Consider the following 18,234-nt stretch of genomic DNA (forward strand, 5'->3'; position numbering starts at 1 on the left):
CTTCTGGTACAGTGCTGGTTTCGGCTGTTTGAAATCGTTTCATGGGATTGCTAACCAATGCTAACCAATGATGACGGCGCCGTGGAGCTTCGTATAGGACCCACTTTTTATCACATGTCAACGCCCTGTCCAGAAATGGCTCCGAAACAGTAAATAAACCCATGCGACTGCCGCGTTGCCTTCTGGCCCGGAGTCAAAACATGTGAGACCCAACTTGTAGTGCTTCCCAACTTGATGGATGTGCTGCCGAATGGTTTCTCCACACACTGAATTGTAGTCCCAGTTCCTCTTTGTACGTACATGTGTTGGTCTTCTGGCATGTGGTGTTTTCGGGTGTTTGGTCATCGTCCTTAAACTGGTTAAACCATCGCTGTACTGTCCGCGTCGTCACGACACCCTCAACAAAGGCCTGGCATATTTTCTGTCCCGCTACAGCAGCGTTTGACCTCCATTTGAACTCGTTCAGCATACATGCTCTTATGACGCTCTGTGGATGTCCCATGTTCCCTCTGTCTTTACGCAAGTTCACTGTGTATCTGAATTGCCACAACCAGGTAGTATGTTGGATATACCCACACCAACAACTGACGTTCGCCTTATCTCCACTCGCATTCAACTCACGGTGTGAGGTTCAATTGAACACAGACCTCCACGAAAAGGGACAGAACTTTCTGGTTATCTTTATAGTTATGCACAAAAGTATAGCGTTTGGTCCCGGGCAGTAGTTCTTGATTAAGCATAATAAAAACTATCTTGAATATAATTTATGGATAATAATAATAATAATAATAATAATAATAATAATAATAATAATAATAATAATAATAATAATAATAATAAATAAGATAAAATAGTGTTTTTAGTTTTCCAGAAGGAAACCAAAATTTTCCTTTCTTTTAGGCCTGAAAAACACTAGCAGCAACACATTTTTTTGCTTTGTACATTGTAGCCGCCCCCCCCCCTCAAAAACGAAAGGCCCTTCCTACACGAACCTGCTGGCCACACCCCTGCTTAAAGTGAATATTTCATTTTATTTCACCAAGCCCAAGGACATCGATACAAGAACAAGATAAAGATTGGATATGCAAGACGAATTGCATAGTAATCTTGCTCTTGGCCTTGTTTTGATGATCACCAAGTAGCGATGAGCGTATTTTCTAGCTTTCGGTATAGTATGAAATACCATAATCAAAATCACACTTGGTCTTCATTTGTACCGATGAGGTAAGCATTCTTGGCTCTTGTATAGCATGAAAGATCACCAAGACTACGAAATGCAGGACCAAGACTTGATTGCAAGACAAAGAATAAGACGCAGTATTGATGACCAAGACCTAGGGAGCGAATTGTTTGAATTTCATTTGTTGGGCTGAAAGTGATGAAATAAAATTAGTACTTTATAATTAAATATCAACCTGTATTTTTAAATTCATATTATGTATCTTCTTACGTGCAACTATATATACTGTAAAATACGTTTTAATTACCGAGAAAGAAAAATCAAAGTGGTACGGGTCCAGGAATCATAAGAACCTATTTTGGAATGAAAGTTGAAGGGTTGGAAAAAATCACAGGTGTTCTCCTGTTTCCTCAACCCTTATCATTGTAGTTAAACGATTTCCTTTTGTCTCCGCCAAGAGACTCTTGCTACTGCCTTCCGAGAAGACGCCCTGCCGTCCCAGCAGGTGAGAACACTGACCTTGAAGAAAAATTTCGTCACATAGAACTAAAGAAAAAAACTAAAAAAAAAACAAATAAATAAATAAAATAAAAATAAAAATAAATTTCTCCCACGTCGGACATTGGTATCAGTTATAAAAAGAAATAACCAAACCTCACAAGTGCCAAATATTCATTAAGATGCATATACAAATCCCCGCTTGATCTAGCTAGTGGTTAACGTGTAAGACTTCGGTACACGTGGTCCGGGTTCAATTCCCAATGGGAGTGCATTATGGTGTTCACCCAGTGTTGTGACCATAGTGCTCTCAAACGGATCGGGTTGACCCGACCCGACCCGACTCGGATCGGGTCAGCTCGGGTCGGGTTACGGGTCGGGTCGGGTCAGGTCAACTCGGGTCGGGTCAGTCGGGTCAGCTCGGGTCGGGTTATCGGGTCGGGTCACTCGGGTCGGGTTGTCGGGTCGGGTCAGTCGGGTCAGGTCGGGTCGGGTTGTCGGGTCGGGTTATTCGGGTCGGGTTATCGGGTCGGGTCAATCGGGTCAGCTCGGGTCGGGTTGTCGGGTCGGGTTATTCGGGTCGGGTTGTCGGGTCGGGTCAATCGGGTCAGCTCCGGTCGGGTTATCGGGTCGGGTCAATCGGGTCGGGTTATCGGGTCGGGTCAGTCGGGTCAGCTCGGGTCGGGTTGTCGGGTCGGGTCAATCAGGTCGGATCACGGTTCGGGTCAGTCGGGTCAGCTCGGGTCATCGGGTCGGGTCAGTCAATTCGGGTCACGGGTGGGGTCGGGTCAGTCTTCAACCCGACCCGACCCGACCCGTTGAGAGCACTAGTCGAAGGTGATTACGGCCTACACAACACACAGGAAAACCACATCGGAGAAGCGGAACAGTGGGCGGAAGAAAATCATGAGTGACAGGTCACGCCGGATATTAAAGCGCATTGTCACGCAGAACCGTCGTGCCACTGCGAAGCAAGGAACGGAGGAACTCAATCAGCACCTCCCCCACCCTGTTTCGACAATCACAGTCCGCCGCGTATTACATGACATGAACTTACGGGGTCATGTTGCGCGGGCCAAACCGCTCATCAGGGACCATAACGCTTTCGCACGCCGCAAATGGTGCCGCGACCATGCAACTTGGACCGCTGAGGACTGGAAAAGTGTGATATGGTCGGATGAGTCATCTTTCACCCTATTCCCAACCACGGGCCGTGTTTCTGTGTGGAGAACGCCCAAAGAAGCTTATGATCTGCAGAGTCTCCGCCCAACTGTGAAACATGGCGGCGACTCAGTGATGCTGTGGGCCGCCATATCATGGTTTTCATTGGGTCCTGTGGTCACACTTAGCGGACGAATCACTGCCAACGATTATGTCGCAATTTTAGGAGACCACTTGCATTCTATGGTCCGGATGTTGTTCCCGGACAATGACGCCATCTTCCAGGATGATAATGCACCCATTCACACAGCTGGCATTGTTGCAGCGTGGTTTGAGGAACATCGGAATGAAGTTCAACACCTCCCCTGGCCCGCCCAATCCCCAGATCTCAACATAATTGAACATCTGTGGTCCGTCTTGGAAACACGACTCCGGCGACGATTTCCACCTTCATCCTCTCTCACAGAACTGGCCGATGCTCTGCACGAAGAATGGTGTAAAATTCCACTTGCTACCATTCACGACCTCTATGCTTCCATCCCACGTCGCATCAAGGCTGTTCTGAAGACGAAAGGTGGCCCGACACCATATTAATCTGGTAAGTTCAGGTGTTTCCATTTTTCTGATCACCATCTGTATCTATAAAGAGCGTGAAATGAGGAAAGGCACTAGTAGAAGATGGAGTTATTATTAAAGTACTAAAGAAAGCTGGTGAAGAAGCGAACGAAATCCTGCGTAGCTTACACTAAGTGTTTACGAAACGGATACTACTGCACAGAAAAGACACAAAATAAATTCTACGCAATGGTTATTGGTTTATTTAAGTGTTTTGTAGATTTCACTTGGCTTATTGGCATGATATTCTTCATAAAGTTATTCATTAAAACTAAAGGAAAAAGTGAGAATGATCTTAGCGATGATACTTAATTCAATATTATACTTCCACCAATGTTGTACCCGGCCTGGCTTAATAAATATCTTCACTCTCGTTGACCTGGAAGCTCGTGAATTTAATTCTGGGTGTGTTCAGGATTCACTCCTAAACTTCCCCACTTAGTTACGTCTGTACCACTTTTGCTTATTGGTGTGACATGACAAAGAGTCAAATGCTTTGAAGGGTATGGAGTCATCAGTAGCCAATGACAAGCGCGTTGTCTGGTGCTGTCTTCCGCTTCAGATGGTTAATGCTACATGATTTAAAGACGGTTTATACAACGACATGACTATAGTTGGCAACATTCGAAATAATTCTATAACTATTTCATATCATAAGAAAAGTTAGTGAAACAATATTAACGAGCAACTGCATAAGGGAGTCAAATCCATTTTGGATATTGTTTCTCTTTAAGATCTCTATCTGTAGCTCCCCTCAGAGCTTAAATGTTTCATGCCAAGACGTTGTAAATAACGCTTATTTGTTTTTAAAAAAATGTTAACTTTTCCATGTACTTAGACAATCTTTACGTCTCTTTTTCTGATAACTTTATAATTGAACTTGATTTTCTCGTGGTCTGAACGCACGGCCGGATTAACATATCTGGAGACCCGGGGCTAGAAAAAATAACTCGCCCCTGCCAATCTACAAATATACTGCACATTACAACACTAAATAATACTGTCGTACGAATTAACAGTTCCACTCTATAACAATAGACAAGCGACAAAAGTACCGAACAAAAGGGAGGCTCGAGGAAGAGACTGTATCTCACATCACACAAATGTGTTTGAAATAAACTGCCTATTATTGTGGTTATAGGGATGGCCAGAGCCGGTTCCTGCTAGAACCGGTTTTCGGCTCTGAACGGATTCGGTTCTACAAGATCGGTTCCGGATCCAGGTCTGGAACCTGTTTTTCGTATCCAGGTCTGGAACCGGTTCCGGAATCGGTTTTGAAAACCGGATCTCCAAGGAACTGGATCCGCCGGAACCGGAACTTTGTGTCCAACCCTACGCTAAACCCGAGCTGCTGGCAGGCTGTGAACAGTGTGCTAGATGAAATGGTGGAAGCGACAGGCAGGCCCCCAGGCGGCTTGTCTCATTTCGCTTAAACAAACTGGATAACTGGCAAACTCATTTGACTAAACACCCACTGGTGGACAAATTTTTTTTTCCTTGGGTCGCAAGCGGGTCTGGGAGGAGAAGCACGAGCGGGCTGTCCTCTTTGTAGTATTTTGAAGATGAACTTTGTGCCTTTTTTTACAGGTCTTTGGGGTCTTTCGGATCCAGGTCTGGAACCGGTTCCGAAGATCCTGTTCTGGAACTCGGTTTTCGGATCCAGGTCTGGAACCGGTTCTGAAAGCCGGATCTCCAAGAACCAGTTCCTCGCGAACCGGTTCCGCTGGAACCGGAACTTTGTATCTATCCCTAGTCAAAAATTCTACCCGACTTCACGCATACAAAGTTTATAAACAGACGGAACTTGCTGACATAAAAGGAACATAACCTATTGTGCATCTACACAGTGACTTAAGTGTCTTCATCCCGGCGAAATTAAAATACCGCTAATTTTACAGTAATTATGTGATATCTTCAAATAGATAAAAGATAATTGAAATATGGAACAAGAGCGCCGTAGACAATATTATTTTGCGTGAGGTACCGTTATCACAAGTCACCTAGTGGCTTTCCATTTTCAGCTGTTCAGAAACGCGAAAATAAATGCCGATTTTCAAAATGGCTCGAAATCGAAAGCAGATAAATGAGTCGTGATAACGGTTAGGATCGGGACTGGATATTCTATAATTACATGAGACTGCAGAACACTTCCATTCACGATTCTCTTGCACTATATTAGATTTTCTTTTTTAAAACTGATTTATGTAGATTTTTTTGACGGTGGATGTAACAATTGAAGACATTTGTTTCATATTTTTGGTCATACTTTATTTTATGATGATTGTCACTTGTATGATTTTTCTAGACAGCCAGTTGAAATTTTGATCAGAGTGGAAGCCTCCGTCTACCTGGAGATCCGGGTCTACAGCTCTCTAAGCCACCCCTTAATCCCGCCCTGCCTGAACGCCACAATTGTCGGGATGTTTGAAGAAAAAATACCTAGGTAAACAAATAAAACATTTGTTGTTGGTGGCAGATCAGTAGTTATAGTTAGTACATTGGCTCCTATCACGAAGTACAGAAGTATCTGATGTTTTGGTCATGCTTCAAAAAATATTCTGACATTACAAAGAAAAAAATGATAAACTACATTACAGTATTACGAAGAAGTACATTGATGCTCAACAGATGTGTGGAGTTGAAAAAGTGAAAAATAGTTGATGACATCACATCAGATATTTTCGATATGGATTTGGTTCAGTTGAAAGTTATCTCGTACGTTGTGTGTGTGTGGTAATCGTATTCTGTTCATAGCATTTGCAAAAGGTTTAAATCAACAAAGAACATTATTATTCATCCGTCAACTGGTGCAACACATTGTTGATGAAGTTAGTCAGTGACCTGTGACGTATCCCTGACGTAATCTTCTCAAACTGTTGATTGAAAGCCCACAGAGAGAAGCGAGGGACGGGGAACGCTTACATGAAAAGAGTGTTGACAACTGGGACGCTGTGAATTGGCTTTGATTTATTTCGATGCTTCAAGAGGCTAAGATTGACGTGTTTTGACTTTGTATTTTGAGTAGGCAAGTATGTTTTTAAAAGGAATCAAGTAAGCAAGTTAAATGGTTATTTTGATTACATTTAGTTAGGTAATGATCAATATGAATCAAGTAGCGGCTCGTGACAGATGTAAACTGCTCAGAACATATTTAAGTAACAAAAATACGTTAAACGACCACAATTTCTTCATCTATATCTATATCATTATACATGGTGTTTCAAAACAACACCGACAACGTTTGGGAGATGATTCATGACACCAAGATAAGACAAAAAAGGATAGACCAACCTGGGTACAGAAATCAGGAATTTCGGAGTTAAAGGCTGCTGAAAACATGAAAAAATGAACTTTAAAGGTCCATAGCTCGAAAACTATAGGACCTACCGTAGTCGGGTCAAGACTTCACTTACAAACTAAAGCCTGTGACAAACATCTTGGCATTTCAGCTAAACGAATAAAACGCAAGCTCTGACGCGACGTTGCCACGTGGTAAAGGGGTGCGGCTATGACTTGGCTAAGCAGACGAACTACAGCGCGATCAGGTGACAGGGAATAGACTGAAGTGAATGTGTGCAAAATAAACGTGGGAATACCGCAGGCCTCTCATTTGCTAACAGCATTTAAAGGGAACTTGCAGCGCCGCCTTCAAATGCCAAGATGTCTGTCACGCCGTTTAGTATGTGCCGTATCCAAATACTGTGGTACTTCCGGAATAAATTTTATAGAGGAGTTGGTGAGTACTTCAAATTATATTACCGTAGGCAAATCTTGGTGTCAGGAATCACCTCCCGAACGTTGTCGGTATTGTTTTAAATCACCCTGTATAAAAGCGTAGATGTGAGCAAGTCATCATCGTACTGGCCATACTACAATACGTAAAACGTGAAATTTGGACAGTACACTCCTTGCGCAGTAATCGCGGTGGTACAGTTGTAGAGCGCTCACCTCTGATACGTAACGTGCCTGGTTCAATTCCAGATCGCACCAAGTGGGTTTTGTCGTAACCATACATCGTGTGTGTGGGTTTTCTCGAGGTTCTCTTTACAGTAACCAACTTTCCTCATTCCACAATTTTCTTCCTTGTCACCACCGCCGTCTCCCTTAGCCTTAGAACATAATCATAGCACGTTAAACGATATATCTTTTAAATATGCATTCGTCTTACAGTCTTAGTTCATGAAATTCGAAATATTAATTTTACAACACTGTTAGAAATAGTGTTTTTATAATATGGAGAACAAATATTTTTGTGGCTAAAATGAAGACAAAATGACATGAAGTGAAATCTTTCAGTTTTACATCCCACGATTATTTCCTTCGGAGATTTAGTGGAATGAGAAATCTGGGAGGAAGCGGGAGTATCCTGAGAAAACTCACGAACACGATGTTGTCCACCACAAACTTACTTGGACAGGGATCAAACCAAGGACACCATACACCAGAGGTGAGCAATCTATTACTGAACCACTGTGCGATAAAACGAAGAAATTGGACTAAGAAACGGTGCAGGTCGCGATTTAATTTTTAAGTGAACTAGTTTCTTAGCTTTCAACCTTAGGAATCAGCTTGTTGGTTAATTTGAAATTTAGCATCACTTTCAGCAGCGAGGCTATATGAGACGTGGAAATAGGACCCAAAAATCTTACAAGGGCTTGAAAATGACCCACTAGCGACAAAACGAGAGACAAAGACGAAATGAGAAAGAGAGAGAGGGGAAAACAGTTCTAATGGGATTCTCCGTGTAGCAATCGATTCTTAAAACAAATGTGTTTTGAAGTGGAAAAAATAACTAAGAGTTGATTTAAAATGTACTGAACAATTTGTCAGGAAAAAATCTGTAGATCATACCAAAAATCTTGTTTTCAGTATTGGTATGAAAAACATGTATATCTACACATAAATCTGTATACCTGGTAACTCTGCGAGTAATAATATTAGGGAATTATTATCTTTCATGATAAGATGTTTCCAAATTCAATCAGTTCTTGATGAATCTTAGGAGAAATAAGTTCAATTAGGTATCTACTATATAATTAGATTAATCAATAAACCCTATTTATCTATTTCACGATCTTAATAATCAGCGAGGAAATGCGTTGTGAAAGCTAATAGTCGTAACTTTTCAGTTGGAGGTCATGCGAGGTCTTAAGCCAGCCGAATAGGGGGGGGGGGGAGCAAAATGGCTCAGTGGTAGAGCGTTTACCTCTGGTACGGGGGTGCTTGGTTCAATCCCCGACCAAGTAAGCTTGTGGTGGACAACATAGTGTCCGTGGATTTTCTCGGGGTAGTCCCGTTTCCTCCCTATACCAACCAATCCTAATAATCCTATCCCTAACTAATTCTATCCTACCAATTATTCCATCATTTACCTGCCTTAATCATCATCTCTCTCAGCCTAAAAGTATTCAATTTCCTTTTCATTTAAGCCGGCTGAGCTATTGAATTAATCCATTAAATTAATGTTTAATAAAATAATTTGGTAATTTTCTTATTAACAAAACGCCTAGTAGTCAGCAACCAACCAAACTTCTGGGATGGTTTGGGTTGTATAAGCAACAGGCGGACGATAAGTGTTTCTAATTTATATCACAGCAGAATGACACAAAGTACAGCAAACATCATGCAAAAATAAGTATTGTCAACGTGTGTATGTATTTATACAAAATTTCAAGCTGTAGTTAATATTTGAATGCGTAAAATGTAAGTAGCAAGATGTGAATGTAGCAAGCACAAATGTAACCTACCATAATACAAGCAATGTAAAAAAAAAAAAAAAAAAAATCATTTTGAAAGGCTAGGTATGGGTGGGGCAAAGTGACTCTAAGCTGCTTGCCCAAGAGTGACAGGAAGCACAATATATAATTTAAATCTAAGGACTTTTTCAACTAAAGAGAATAGTGCAAGAACATTGCCTAAAGATGTAATGCTACAAATTTGTAATATGTTCTCACGTACATACGTATATCTCTTTTTTTTAAAAAAAAAATGCAATTGCAACCAAGAAAGGAACAAAACTTCATATCAAAACGCGAAATTGATGACACTGTGGGTCTTTACTATAAGCTCTAATTAGAGACTTAGAAAGATAATATCTTACAGCGTCTGTCATTTGTAGTTCGCCATACATGTGCCAACAAACTGCATTTGGCTACCAGCATGAATAATAATAAGATCTCATCCTTCGAATTTTACACACTTTTTTCTGTTTATTTTGCCATCAGCATTAGTAATATATATATATATATATATATATATATATATATATATATATATATATATATATATATATATATATATATATATATATATATATATATATATATATATATATATATATATATATATATATATATATACATCTGAACGTGCGGCCGCATGCAGTTTATTTTATAATTACAGACTACTGTAAGACCTGTCTCTAGGAATCTAACGCGAAACTTGTAGCGATTAAGCTTTCAATCAAAGAAATAAGCAAGTGTTAAATTATTAAGCTGAACTGACGAAGCTTCCATATGGGCCGCCTCACTTTGCGTTTATTTTTCAGCTGTTTTCTCAAATAAATAAATAAATAAATAAATATTTAGCTACACTACTTATATGTTGACAAATTTTGAACGATGTAGCAGTTATATTGAATATGGATTGGGAAGTGAGATTGTTATGGTTTTGTCGTAAAAATGAAAAGAAATCTTTAAGTTTTACGTCCCACGGTTATGCCGGTTAGGCTAAAGGAGACGGTGATGATGAAAGATGAGTGAAATGAAGAAAGTAGAAGGAAACGGGAGAACCCCGAGAAAACCCACGAGCACGGTGTTTGTCCACCACAAAGTCCACACGGCGCGAGCTGGAATCGAACCAGGGACCCCAAGCACCGGAGGTGAACGCTCTACCACTGAGCCACCGCGCCTCCCTTGGTTTTGTCGTGTTTGCGAATAAAGACGAATAATAAATTCTACTCGGTAGTTCTCCGTTGATGTCTACGGTAGAATTACCATTCTGGCACATTTAAGGGTCTTCACTACAGCGAAACTAAACTGCCGCTAATTTTAAAGTTTTTCTGTAATATCTTCAAACCAGATAAAAAATATTCGAAAAGCAGAAACGTAGTGAACTAGACAATACGATTTTGCATGTGATAACGTTATCACAACTCATTTATCTGCTTTCGATTTGGAACTGAAGATAGATTTAGCATTTTTTGCGGATTCTGTAAATAGCGGCATACCAAAAACAGATGGGTGAATTGTGGTGAAGGTATCACATGCAAAATCGTATTGTCTAGTTCACTACGTTTCTGCTTTTCGAATATTTTTATTTGATTTGAAGATATTACAGAAAACTCTAAAATTAGCGGTAGTTTAATATTTCCTTCCAGATACATATTAAACTCTTTGCAGATTGAGAATACATTAGCATCAGTGACGTACCGTTAGGACTTGCAGGACCTGCGATGTAGTAGCTTGAGATTCACAGACTCTCCCCTTTTCTGAGTGAGAAAATCAGATTATATATTAGAGTGGTATTGTACGATAGTCCTAAGTTCAGTGCCATAACTTGGAAGCATGGAGGACAACAACTTCCTTTCCCGTTTAAGCTCATCGCCGTTCGAAGGGGGCTCATTTCGAGATATACTTTCATACTTCATATGGTAGGATACTAACATCAACGTACAGTACATATAAGGCATGAAATAGATGTCAGAGCACATACAAAAAGAAAAGAAACTAAAATGTTACCTGGGTCATTTCAGTAAAATGTCTATTAGGACCCTTAGAAACAATATATATTTCTTAACGTTTTAAGATGTGTCAAATATTATCCCTTGATTTGAGGAGGTCCCAAGTAAAAGACGGCATATGACCAAAATGTAGAAATTGATACTTTAGGAAACTTGCTTTTCTCTTATTAATATCTTTCCTTATTTCCAGTGTATCTTTGAGTATTTCTTGCTAGTATTGAAAATCTCAAAGGGTACATAGTGTTTCCTCATAGAGGAATGCCTTGCATAATATGTATTTAACCCTTTCGCTGCCATTTTGATTTCAGTACCTCAACCCAATGTGCCACCTACAGTTTTGCAACATTTATCCTTTTGCAACAAACTAGTCACATCTAGCGGATACCAAGCACACTAGAAAATATGACCAGGCCAACACTGTGTGCCACCAGAGCATAAAATCGCTATACCTGTGTGTCACTTTACAGAGAATGTCTACAATGAGAACTACAATGGCACACAGCAATATGTAGTGGCAGCGAACGAGTAAACTGGTTTTAAGAAACATCCATGCAAATCAAAAGTGTGTTCTTCCAAGCCTGTTTACAATGGATTTAAATTGTATTTGTTCATCATAAAATTGTAGAATAACAAAGAAGTTAATAAGTAGTACGGTCACGTGTATATCACTACTGACAGTGAGTAATATATGTTAGAAATTTAGTTGTTTAATCTTTTAAATCAGTACTTTATAACCTTGTCCTTAGATAATCGTGTATATTCAAATAAAATTGATTATAAATAAATAAACAAATAGTTTGATTTTTAAAGAAGCCTTAAGTTTTGTTACATTTTTACTCTTCGTTTTATTAGCAACGACGTTGAAACTTGAAAAACATGCATCGTATCTTTCTCTAAGACGTTTCCCTACCGAGCGGTGCAGATTAAGTTTTCCTGAACCGAGAGGTGACGTACAAACATGGTGGTCATTGTTTTAAGCTCACTAGTAGCAGACCAAAATTTAATCGCGAATTTCGACTAGTTAGAATCAACGCATGAACGAAAGGAAGTATTGTCCCTAATCTGCTGGCTCTGGAGTATTATATAGCGTAATAATAATATAAAAGACTAGGGATGCGCACGTGACGAGTCGAGACAGGATTTTCCTGACAAAATTCGAGTCGAGACACGGCTCTTCCAATAGAGAAATATACATTTTTCGAGTCGAGACATCACTTTTACAGCATATTTTCGAGACGAGACAATCACGAATTTTGTCTCGTGCGCATCCCTATAAAATACATTTAATGGAAATGTCTATCTATTAGTGTTGCCTATGCGAATCAAAACATTTCTCGTCTCGTCTCGAATTGGAAAATGTGTACCTGTTGTCTTGACTCCTGTCTCGTTTTCAAAGCAATAAGAAATGCATCGTCTCGTCGTTAATAGTAGACATGATTATGTCCAGTACAATAGCCAGGGATCAAAACAGGGATTTTCGGCGCGGGAGACCCGGTGGAAGGTGTTGTGTTTTGGATTCCACGTTAAGCTTTAGGCCTCGTTGTTGACAAGGACGCTAATTCCAATCCAAATTCATACTGGGAATCTCACATTAGAGGTGATCGCTCTACGACTGAGGCACCACCGAACCCTCAATCAAGCCAGTACTCAAATTGAGTGGACTCGGCTTTCCATCTATACAAATATCCATGTGTGTTACTTATAGCTTTCATTTGGTTATTTAAAAAATGAATTGACAGATCTTTTTCTATTTGTTAATATGTTTGATTAAAAAAATTCGCGTTGATCAAAACTCACGGCGTTAAAAAAATAAGTTATTAGTAAACTCCGCGTTGAGCAAAACTCAGTGTTAAAAGAAATAAGTTATTAATAAAATCCACGATGAGCAAAACTCACGTCATTAAAAAAAATAAGTTATTAATAAAATCCATGTTGAGCAAAACTCAGCCTTAAAAGAAATGTTATTAATAAAATCCACGATGAGCAAAACTCACGACATTTAAAAAAATAAGTTATTAATAAAATCCATGTTGAGCAAAACCCATTTTAAAAAGATAGGTTATACAAGCTATTCCTGTTATTTTGAGGAATATCATAAATTGGAGAACTTAAGAATGTTGTTAAAACGTAACTGTAGACATATACATTTTAGTGAATCAATACCTCTTGCAAGTAGATAGTTTGCTGCATTTATTATATATATACATGTTGATTATGGTGTAGTGACTTACCTTGTGGGTAACGTGAGATCTGCATCACGATCTAATCTATACGCTGTTTGCATTCGATTTGACCCCCTGACCCTGGTGACTCCTGGGTAATGCGTCTCCAGCACGTCGAGCCGGAATTTACGGATGAAATCGTACGCTTGTAAATCGTCCTCCCCAGGTTTATAGTCAGCACATGGGCCGTTACTTTCTAAAATTCCATTAAATTCTGCAAAAGAAAGAGAGAAAAAAAATAATGATTATGCCCCAACAAGTTTATTATATTTCTAATATGTTATTTCATAAGTAGAATAGACATCGCTGTTAGGATTGTATGTCTTTGTTAGAGGTATGTGTTTTCATCGTTAGGAATACACAAACAATAATAATAATATATAATCTGCTACTCAATACATAAATAAATAATTAATAATTCAATTCAGCACAATAAAAAAATATCAGTTCTTAAAGGGTGTCAAAAAATTCACGCAAGAAGTATTTTTAATAGAAAACACAGGTTTATAACTAACAATTCTATTTTTTTTTTATTTATTGATAAAATGAAATGAAATTAAGTTTTACGTTCCACAGTTATGTCGGCTAGGCTAAAGAAGACGGTGATGATGAGAAACAATATTTTGGAATGAAGAAAGTGGGAGGAAACAGGAGAATCCCGAAACAATCCACGCACATGGTGTTTGTCCACCACAAAGTGCATTTGGCGTGAGCTGGGATCGAACCAAGTACTCCATGCACCAGAGGTAAATGCTCTATCACTGAGCTACTGACCTTATTACTTATTGATAAATTATACAGTATAAGGTTATGTATGGAATAGCATATCGGATAAACCACGGCTTTGCTGGCACATATACACACACACTTTTTGGTTGGAATTTTCCATGACTGTTCTAGGTAAATGTAGTTGAATTTCGTTCATACAGAGCTCAATTTCCTCCTTCAAGGCGCGGGTGTTATGGGCTTGTTGACCTAAATCTTAAAGTTCAGAAGTCACCAGAGAAGAAAGTCCTACGGCGTAAAATCCTATGATCTGGGTGGCCAATTTTGATCACCAAAACGGGAAATTACATGACCAGGAAATGGCTCATGCGAATTTTCCGAAATCCGGAATTTTTTAAAATCTAGTTTCTTAAATAAAATACAGTAAATACGTAAATAAAGATTTATAACATGAACACTAAAAAATATTGGAATTAAATGGTAACAATAATCATAGCAAAAAATTAAAACAACCACAACAAGAAAAGTAAACAAAACAAAAGTTAGCGACATTCTGACAACAGTATACCTTCAGGCCTCAGGAGATGTTCTCTGTAAAGCACGAGAAGCGAGACTGTCAAAATTTAATAGAAGGGGTTGACAAACATGACACATCCTCACGTTCTATTGGGAGCTGAAATTGGTAGATCTAGTTCAAGCTTCACGACTCGTTGCGATCACTTTAGTGTGATTAAGGCAGAGCTACATCATGTGCAATTTATGAGAGAGTGCCAGTAATTTCATTTTCCAGAGTTGACAACCCCAGTCATATCTCATGTCAATGATCAATTTCTTCTACGATGTTAAATATGGTTTCGGTAAATTACAGTATTAAAACAAACCCACCAAAACGTCACTATAAAAGTTGCGGTTGTACGTACTTTTTGTATAGCGATTCTGATCAGTAGCGTAGCCAGGATGTCTGTTTGGGGGGGGGGCAAGTGCTGTTATAGGTACATATAGAAAAATTACAAACAAAAAATATATAAACATAAAAATATATAAAAAATTACAAACATCAAAGTATCAAAGTACATTGTCGGACCTCTTTGGGGGGGGCCCTCCGGGCCCCCCTTCCCTACGCCATTGATTCTGATATACGTCTTCATTGAATAGATTCTTGTTAGATTGCTTCTTTGTAATACAGTAGGACGTCGATAATCCGAACGTCAAAAATCCGAACACCGTTTGTCATACAAATTTTTATTTTTATTTTCCCTTAGATCTATACAAGTTAAGTTTTAAATATGAATTACGAGAACAGTGTAATTTAGTGTACGAGCGGGTTCTTTAGAAACGCTAAATATAAATAGCCTAACATTCGGTATTGTCATTGTTGTATGTATTGTATAACCACTGTATAGATAAAAGAGTATACCGTACAGTATACTCTGAAAAGCCTAAATGGCATTTTCTTGGTAATTTTCGAAAATCCGAACAATTTGAAAATCCGAACTACCTGCAGTCCCAATTAGTTCGGATTTTCGACTTCCTACTTTGATTGTTTATTATAGGACAATGTTAAGTGGCAAGTTGTAACTATACTGAGTTTAATGTAAATGTATGCGCATTCACGAACTTAGCTTAGTCTTGCGTTCAAAATGAACAGCAGTTAATTTTGATTGAAAATCTATGCAGTAGTATTAAGTTGTACACGATAGCACCCACTCCAGCGCCGTAACTTATACTTTTTTCTGGGGCGGCAAGCATTAATACGCGTATTTGGGCCCCTAGAAAAAGATGTTTTTCTAATTATTGGGCCCTTCTTTCCATTTTTCTCTTACTCTTTGTGGGCCCCCGGACTCGCGAGCCCTCCCTCACGGCAAGGTCTGCGGAGCCGTTAGGTACGCCTCTGGGCTCGTTCCATACTTGACAAATTAATTAAGGGGACAATATTGACAAATTTGACAATAATATACGAATAAATATTATTTCTAGGGCCCATAAATAGTAGACATTTTTACTGAAATGGACTCACGACTTATTTTTGTTTTATTTACCTTTTGTGTGCTGTTTTGTTTATATTATGTAGTGAACCTGTTTGATGCTTCATTTATAATTACATGTTCGTATCGTATATGGAGTAAGAAAATTTTGTCTTCAAGTGGGTCACCTTAGAACGACGGCAAGCTTCCCTGAGGGCAGTTGTCCCTCCTGCCCCCCACAAGTTACGGCCCAGGAACACTCTCTTATTAATATTTTTCATATTCGTTCATATTCTTATTCTTATTCAAATTCATGTTCTTATAATTGAAATAAAAGAACTGTCCCGTTTTGTAAAATGCATTGTTTATACACTAAAAAATCGTTGTGTTATTTCAACGACATGCCTATGTGTTAACACGATTGTGTTAAAATATAACACAAACAAGTAGTTAGCACAACTCACTCTCCATTTGGAGTTGTGTGTCAAATGCCGGTAGTTGAAATGACACACAGCCTGTGTGTTAAATTAACACAAATGTTGAATCTTCGGTGTTGTTTTCTTGGTGATTGCCAAATATGTTGGGCATCTAATTATAAAGGCTTATGAATTGAAGCCAAACACAGTAGAAAGAAATACTTAAGCAAATCCAGGTATACGCAAAATTTCAAAATGCAAACCGCGCGATGTGTTTTCAATTGTTTTACATAATGTTTCTGAAGAAACCCTAACAGCACAAGATCTGCTAGGCATGTGCCATTTAGGTGTTCTAAATTCATCTCCCACATTTGATGCATTTATTGCTTCTTTTTCTAAGCGATTGTGTCTTAGAAGCAACGAACATCAACTTTATTAGATGGCAACTGCCGCCGATCATTTGAAAGTGAATATGGAAGAACTATAAAATAAAGTAAATAGACAGTCGTCATTTTGTTATAAAATTAGGTCTACATGGCGAGCAAATTTTATCTTATCCCGAACGGTTAACGTCGAATATACGCGGCTTAAAGGAGCACTCTGATCAGCCAAATTCAAAAGACCTCAACAATTTATCCCTCTACAAGCGATGTTTTCTTCATCGCCTTCGTGGTCAAGTCGGAAGAGCATGCGGCTAGTAATTGAAAGGTTGGTGGTTCGTGCCCCCACCCGCCACTGGAGTACATTTTTTAAACATGTTTAAAGTGTTTTTTTTTTTTAAGATTCAGTATAATGTAAACACATTACGCATATAGGCGATTTAACATATTTTAGGGGAGTAATTTTGTGGTTCAGTAACGCTTACGGCATGGCTCAACACCGGTTGTGTGTTAAAGATGTAACACACCAATTGTGTTAAACGCCAACACCGCAGGGTATGTGTTGAAGTAACACCGCATAGTGATAGTCACGCTGGAATCACTGCCCTGTGTTAAAATTGAGTTGAATTAACACAACCATTTTTATTGTGCACGTTGATATTTTGCGAATACCTGGACGTGTTTATGTATTTCTTTCTACTGTGTTTGACTGTAACTTCAGTACATAAGCCTTTATGATTAGATGCCCAATATATTTGGCAATCACGCTGAAAACAAACACCGATGATTCTACACTTGTGTTAATTTAACACACAAGCTGTGTGTCATTTCAACTACCGGCTTTTGACACACAACTCCAAATGTGAAGAGTGAGTGACTCTAACCACCTGTTTGTGTTATATTTTAACACAATTGTGTTAACATATAGTCATGACACTGAAATAACACAACGATTTTTAACAGTGTATCAACCCTAATGTTTTCAGTAATTTATGACAACACCAGAGGTAAATAAAACTATTTGTATTCTATGGCTAAATGAAAGGTACAAACCTAATAAATGTCGCGACATTTTACAAGCTATGACAACTGGTGAAGCTATAGTTTTTATAATATAAATTACAGAAACGTTATATACATGTATAAACAACTTTTATAAGTACTTTACAAGTATTTTTGGTGTTTTGTCACATTTCCTGTAATTTTGTTAATGTTTCTGTAATTTATATTATTTTATGTTTGTTTATGTCTCCCATCTACACAGTGAAGTTCATAAAAGTGTCATTTATTCTTTCCAGAATATAATAGGGGATGATAAGAGAACAATAGGA

The 18,234-nt window shown here is 38.7% G+C and overlaps 1 protein-coding gene across 11 annotated transcripts in view; it reads right to left on the reverse strand.

Moving 5' to 3' along the window:
* LOC145671339 (uncharacterized) overlaps positions 1-18,234 on the reverse strand; it is a 530,261-nt gene that overhangs the window by 212,541 nt on the left and 299,486 nt on the right. For all 11 annotated transcript variants that reach the window (XM_081740371.1, XM_081740381.1, XM_081740409.1 and 8 more), the window contains one exon: positions 13,427-13,631. In XM_081740371.1, the coding sequence (XP_081596497.1) occupies positions 13,427-13,631 (205 nt within the window). The remainder of the gene's footprint in view (positions 1-13,426; positions 13,632-18,234) is intronic.

Source organism: Thermobia domestica, chromosome 2 (assembly GCF_964235325.1).
Source record: "Thermobia domestica chromosome 2, izTheDome1.hap1.1, whole genome shotgun sequence".
NCBI lineage: Eukaryota > Metazoa > Arthropoda > Insecta > Zygentoma > Lepismatidae > Thermobia > Thermobia domestica.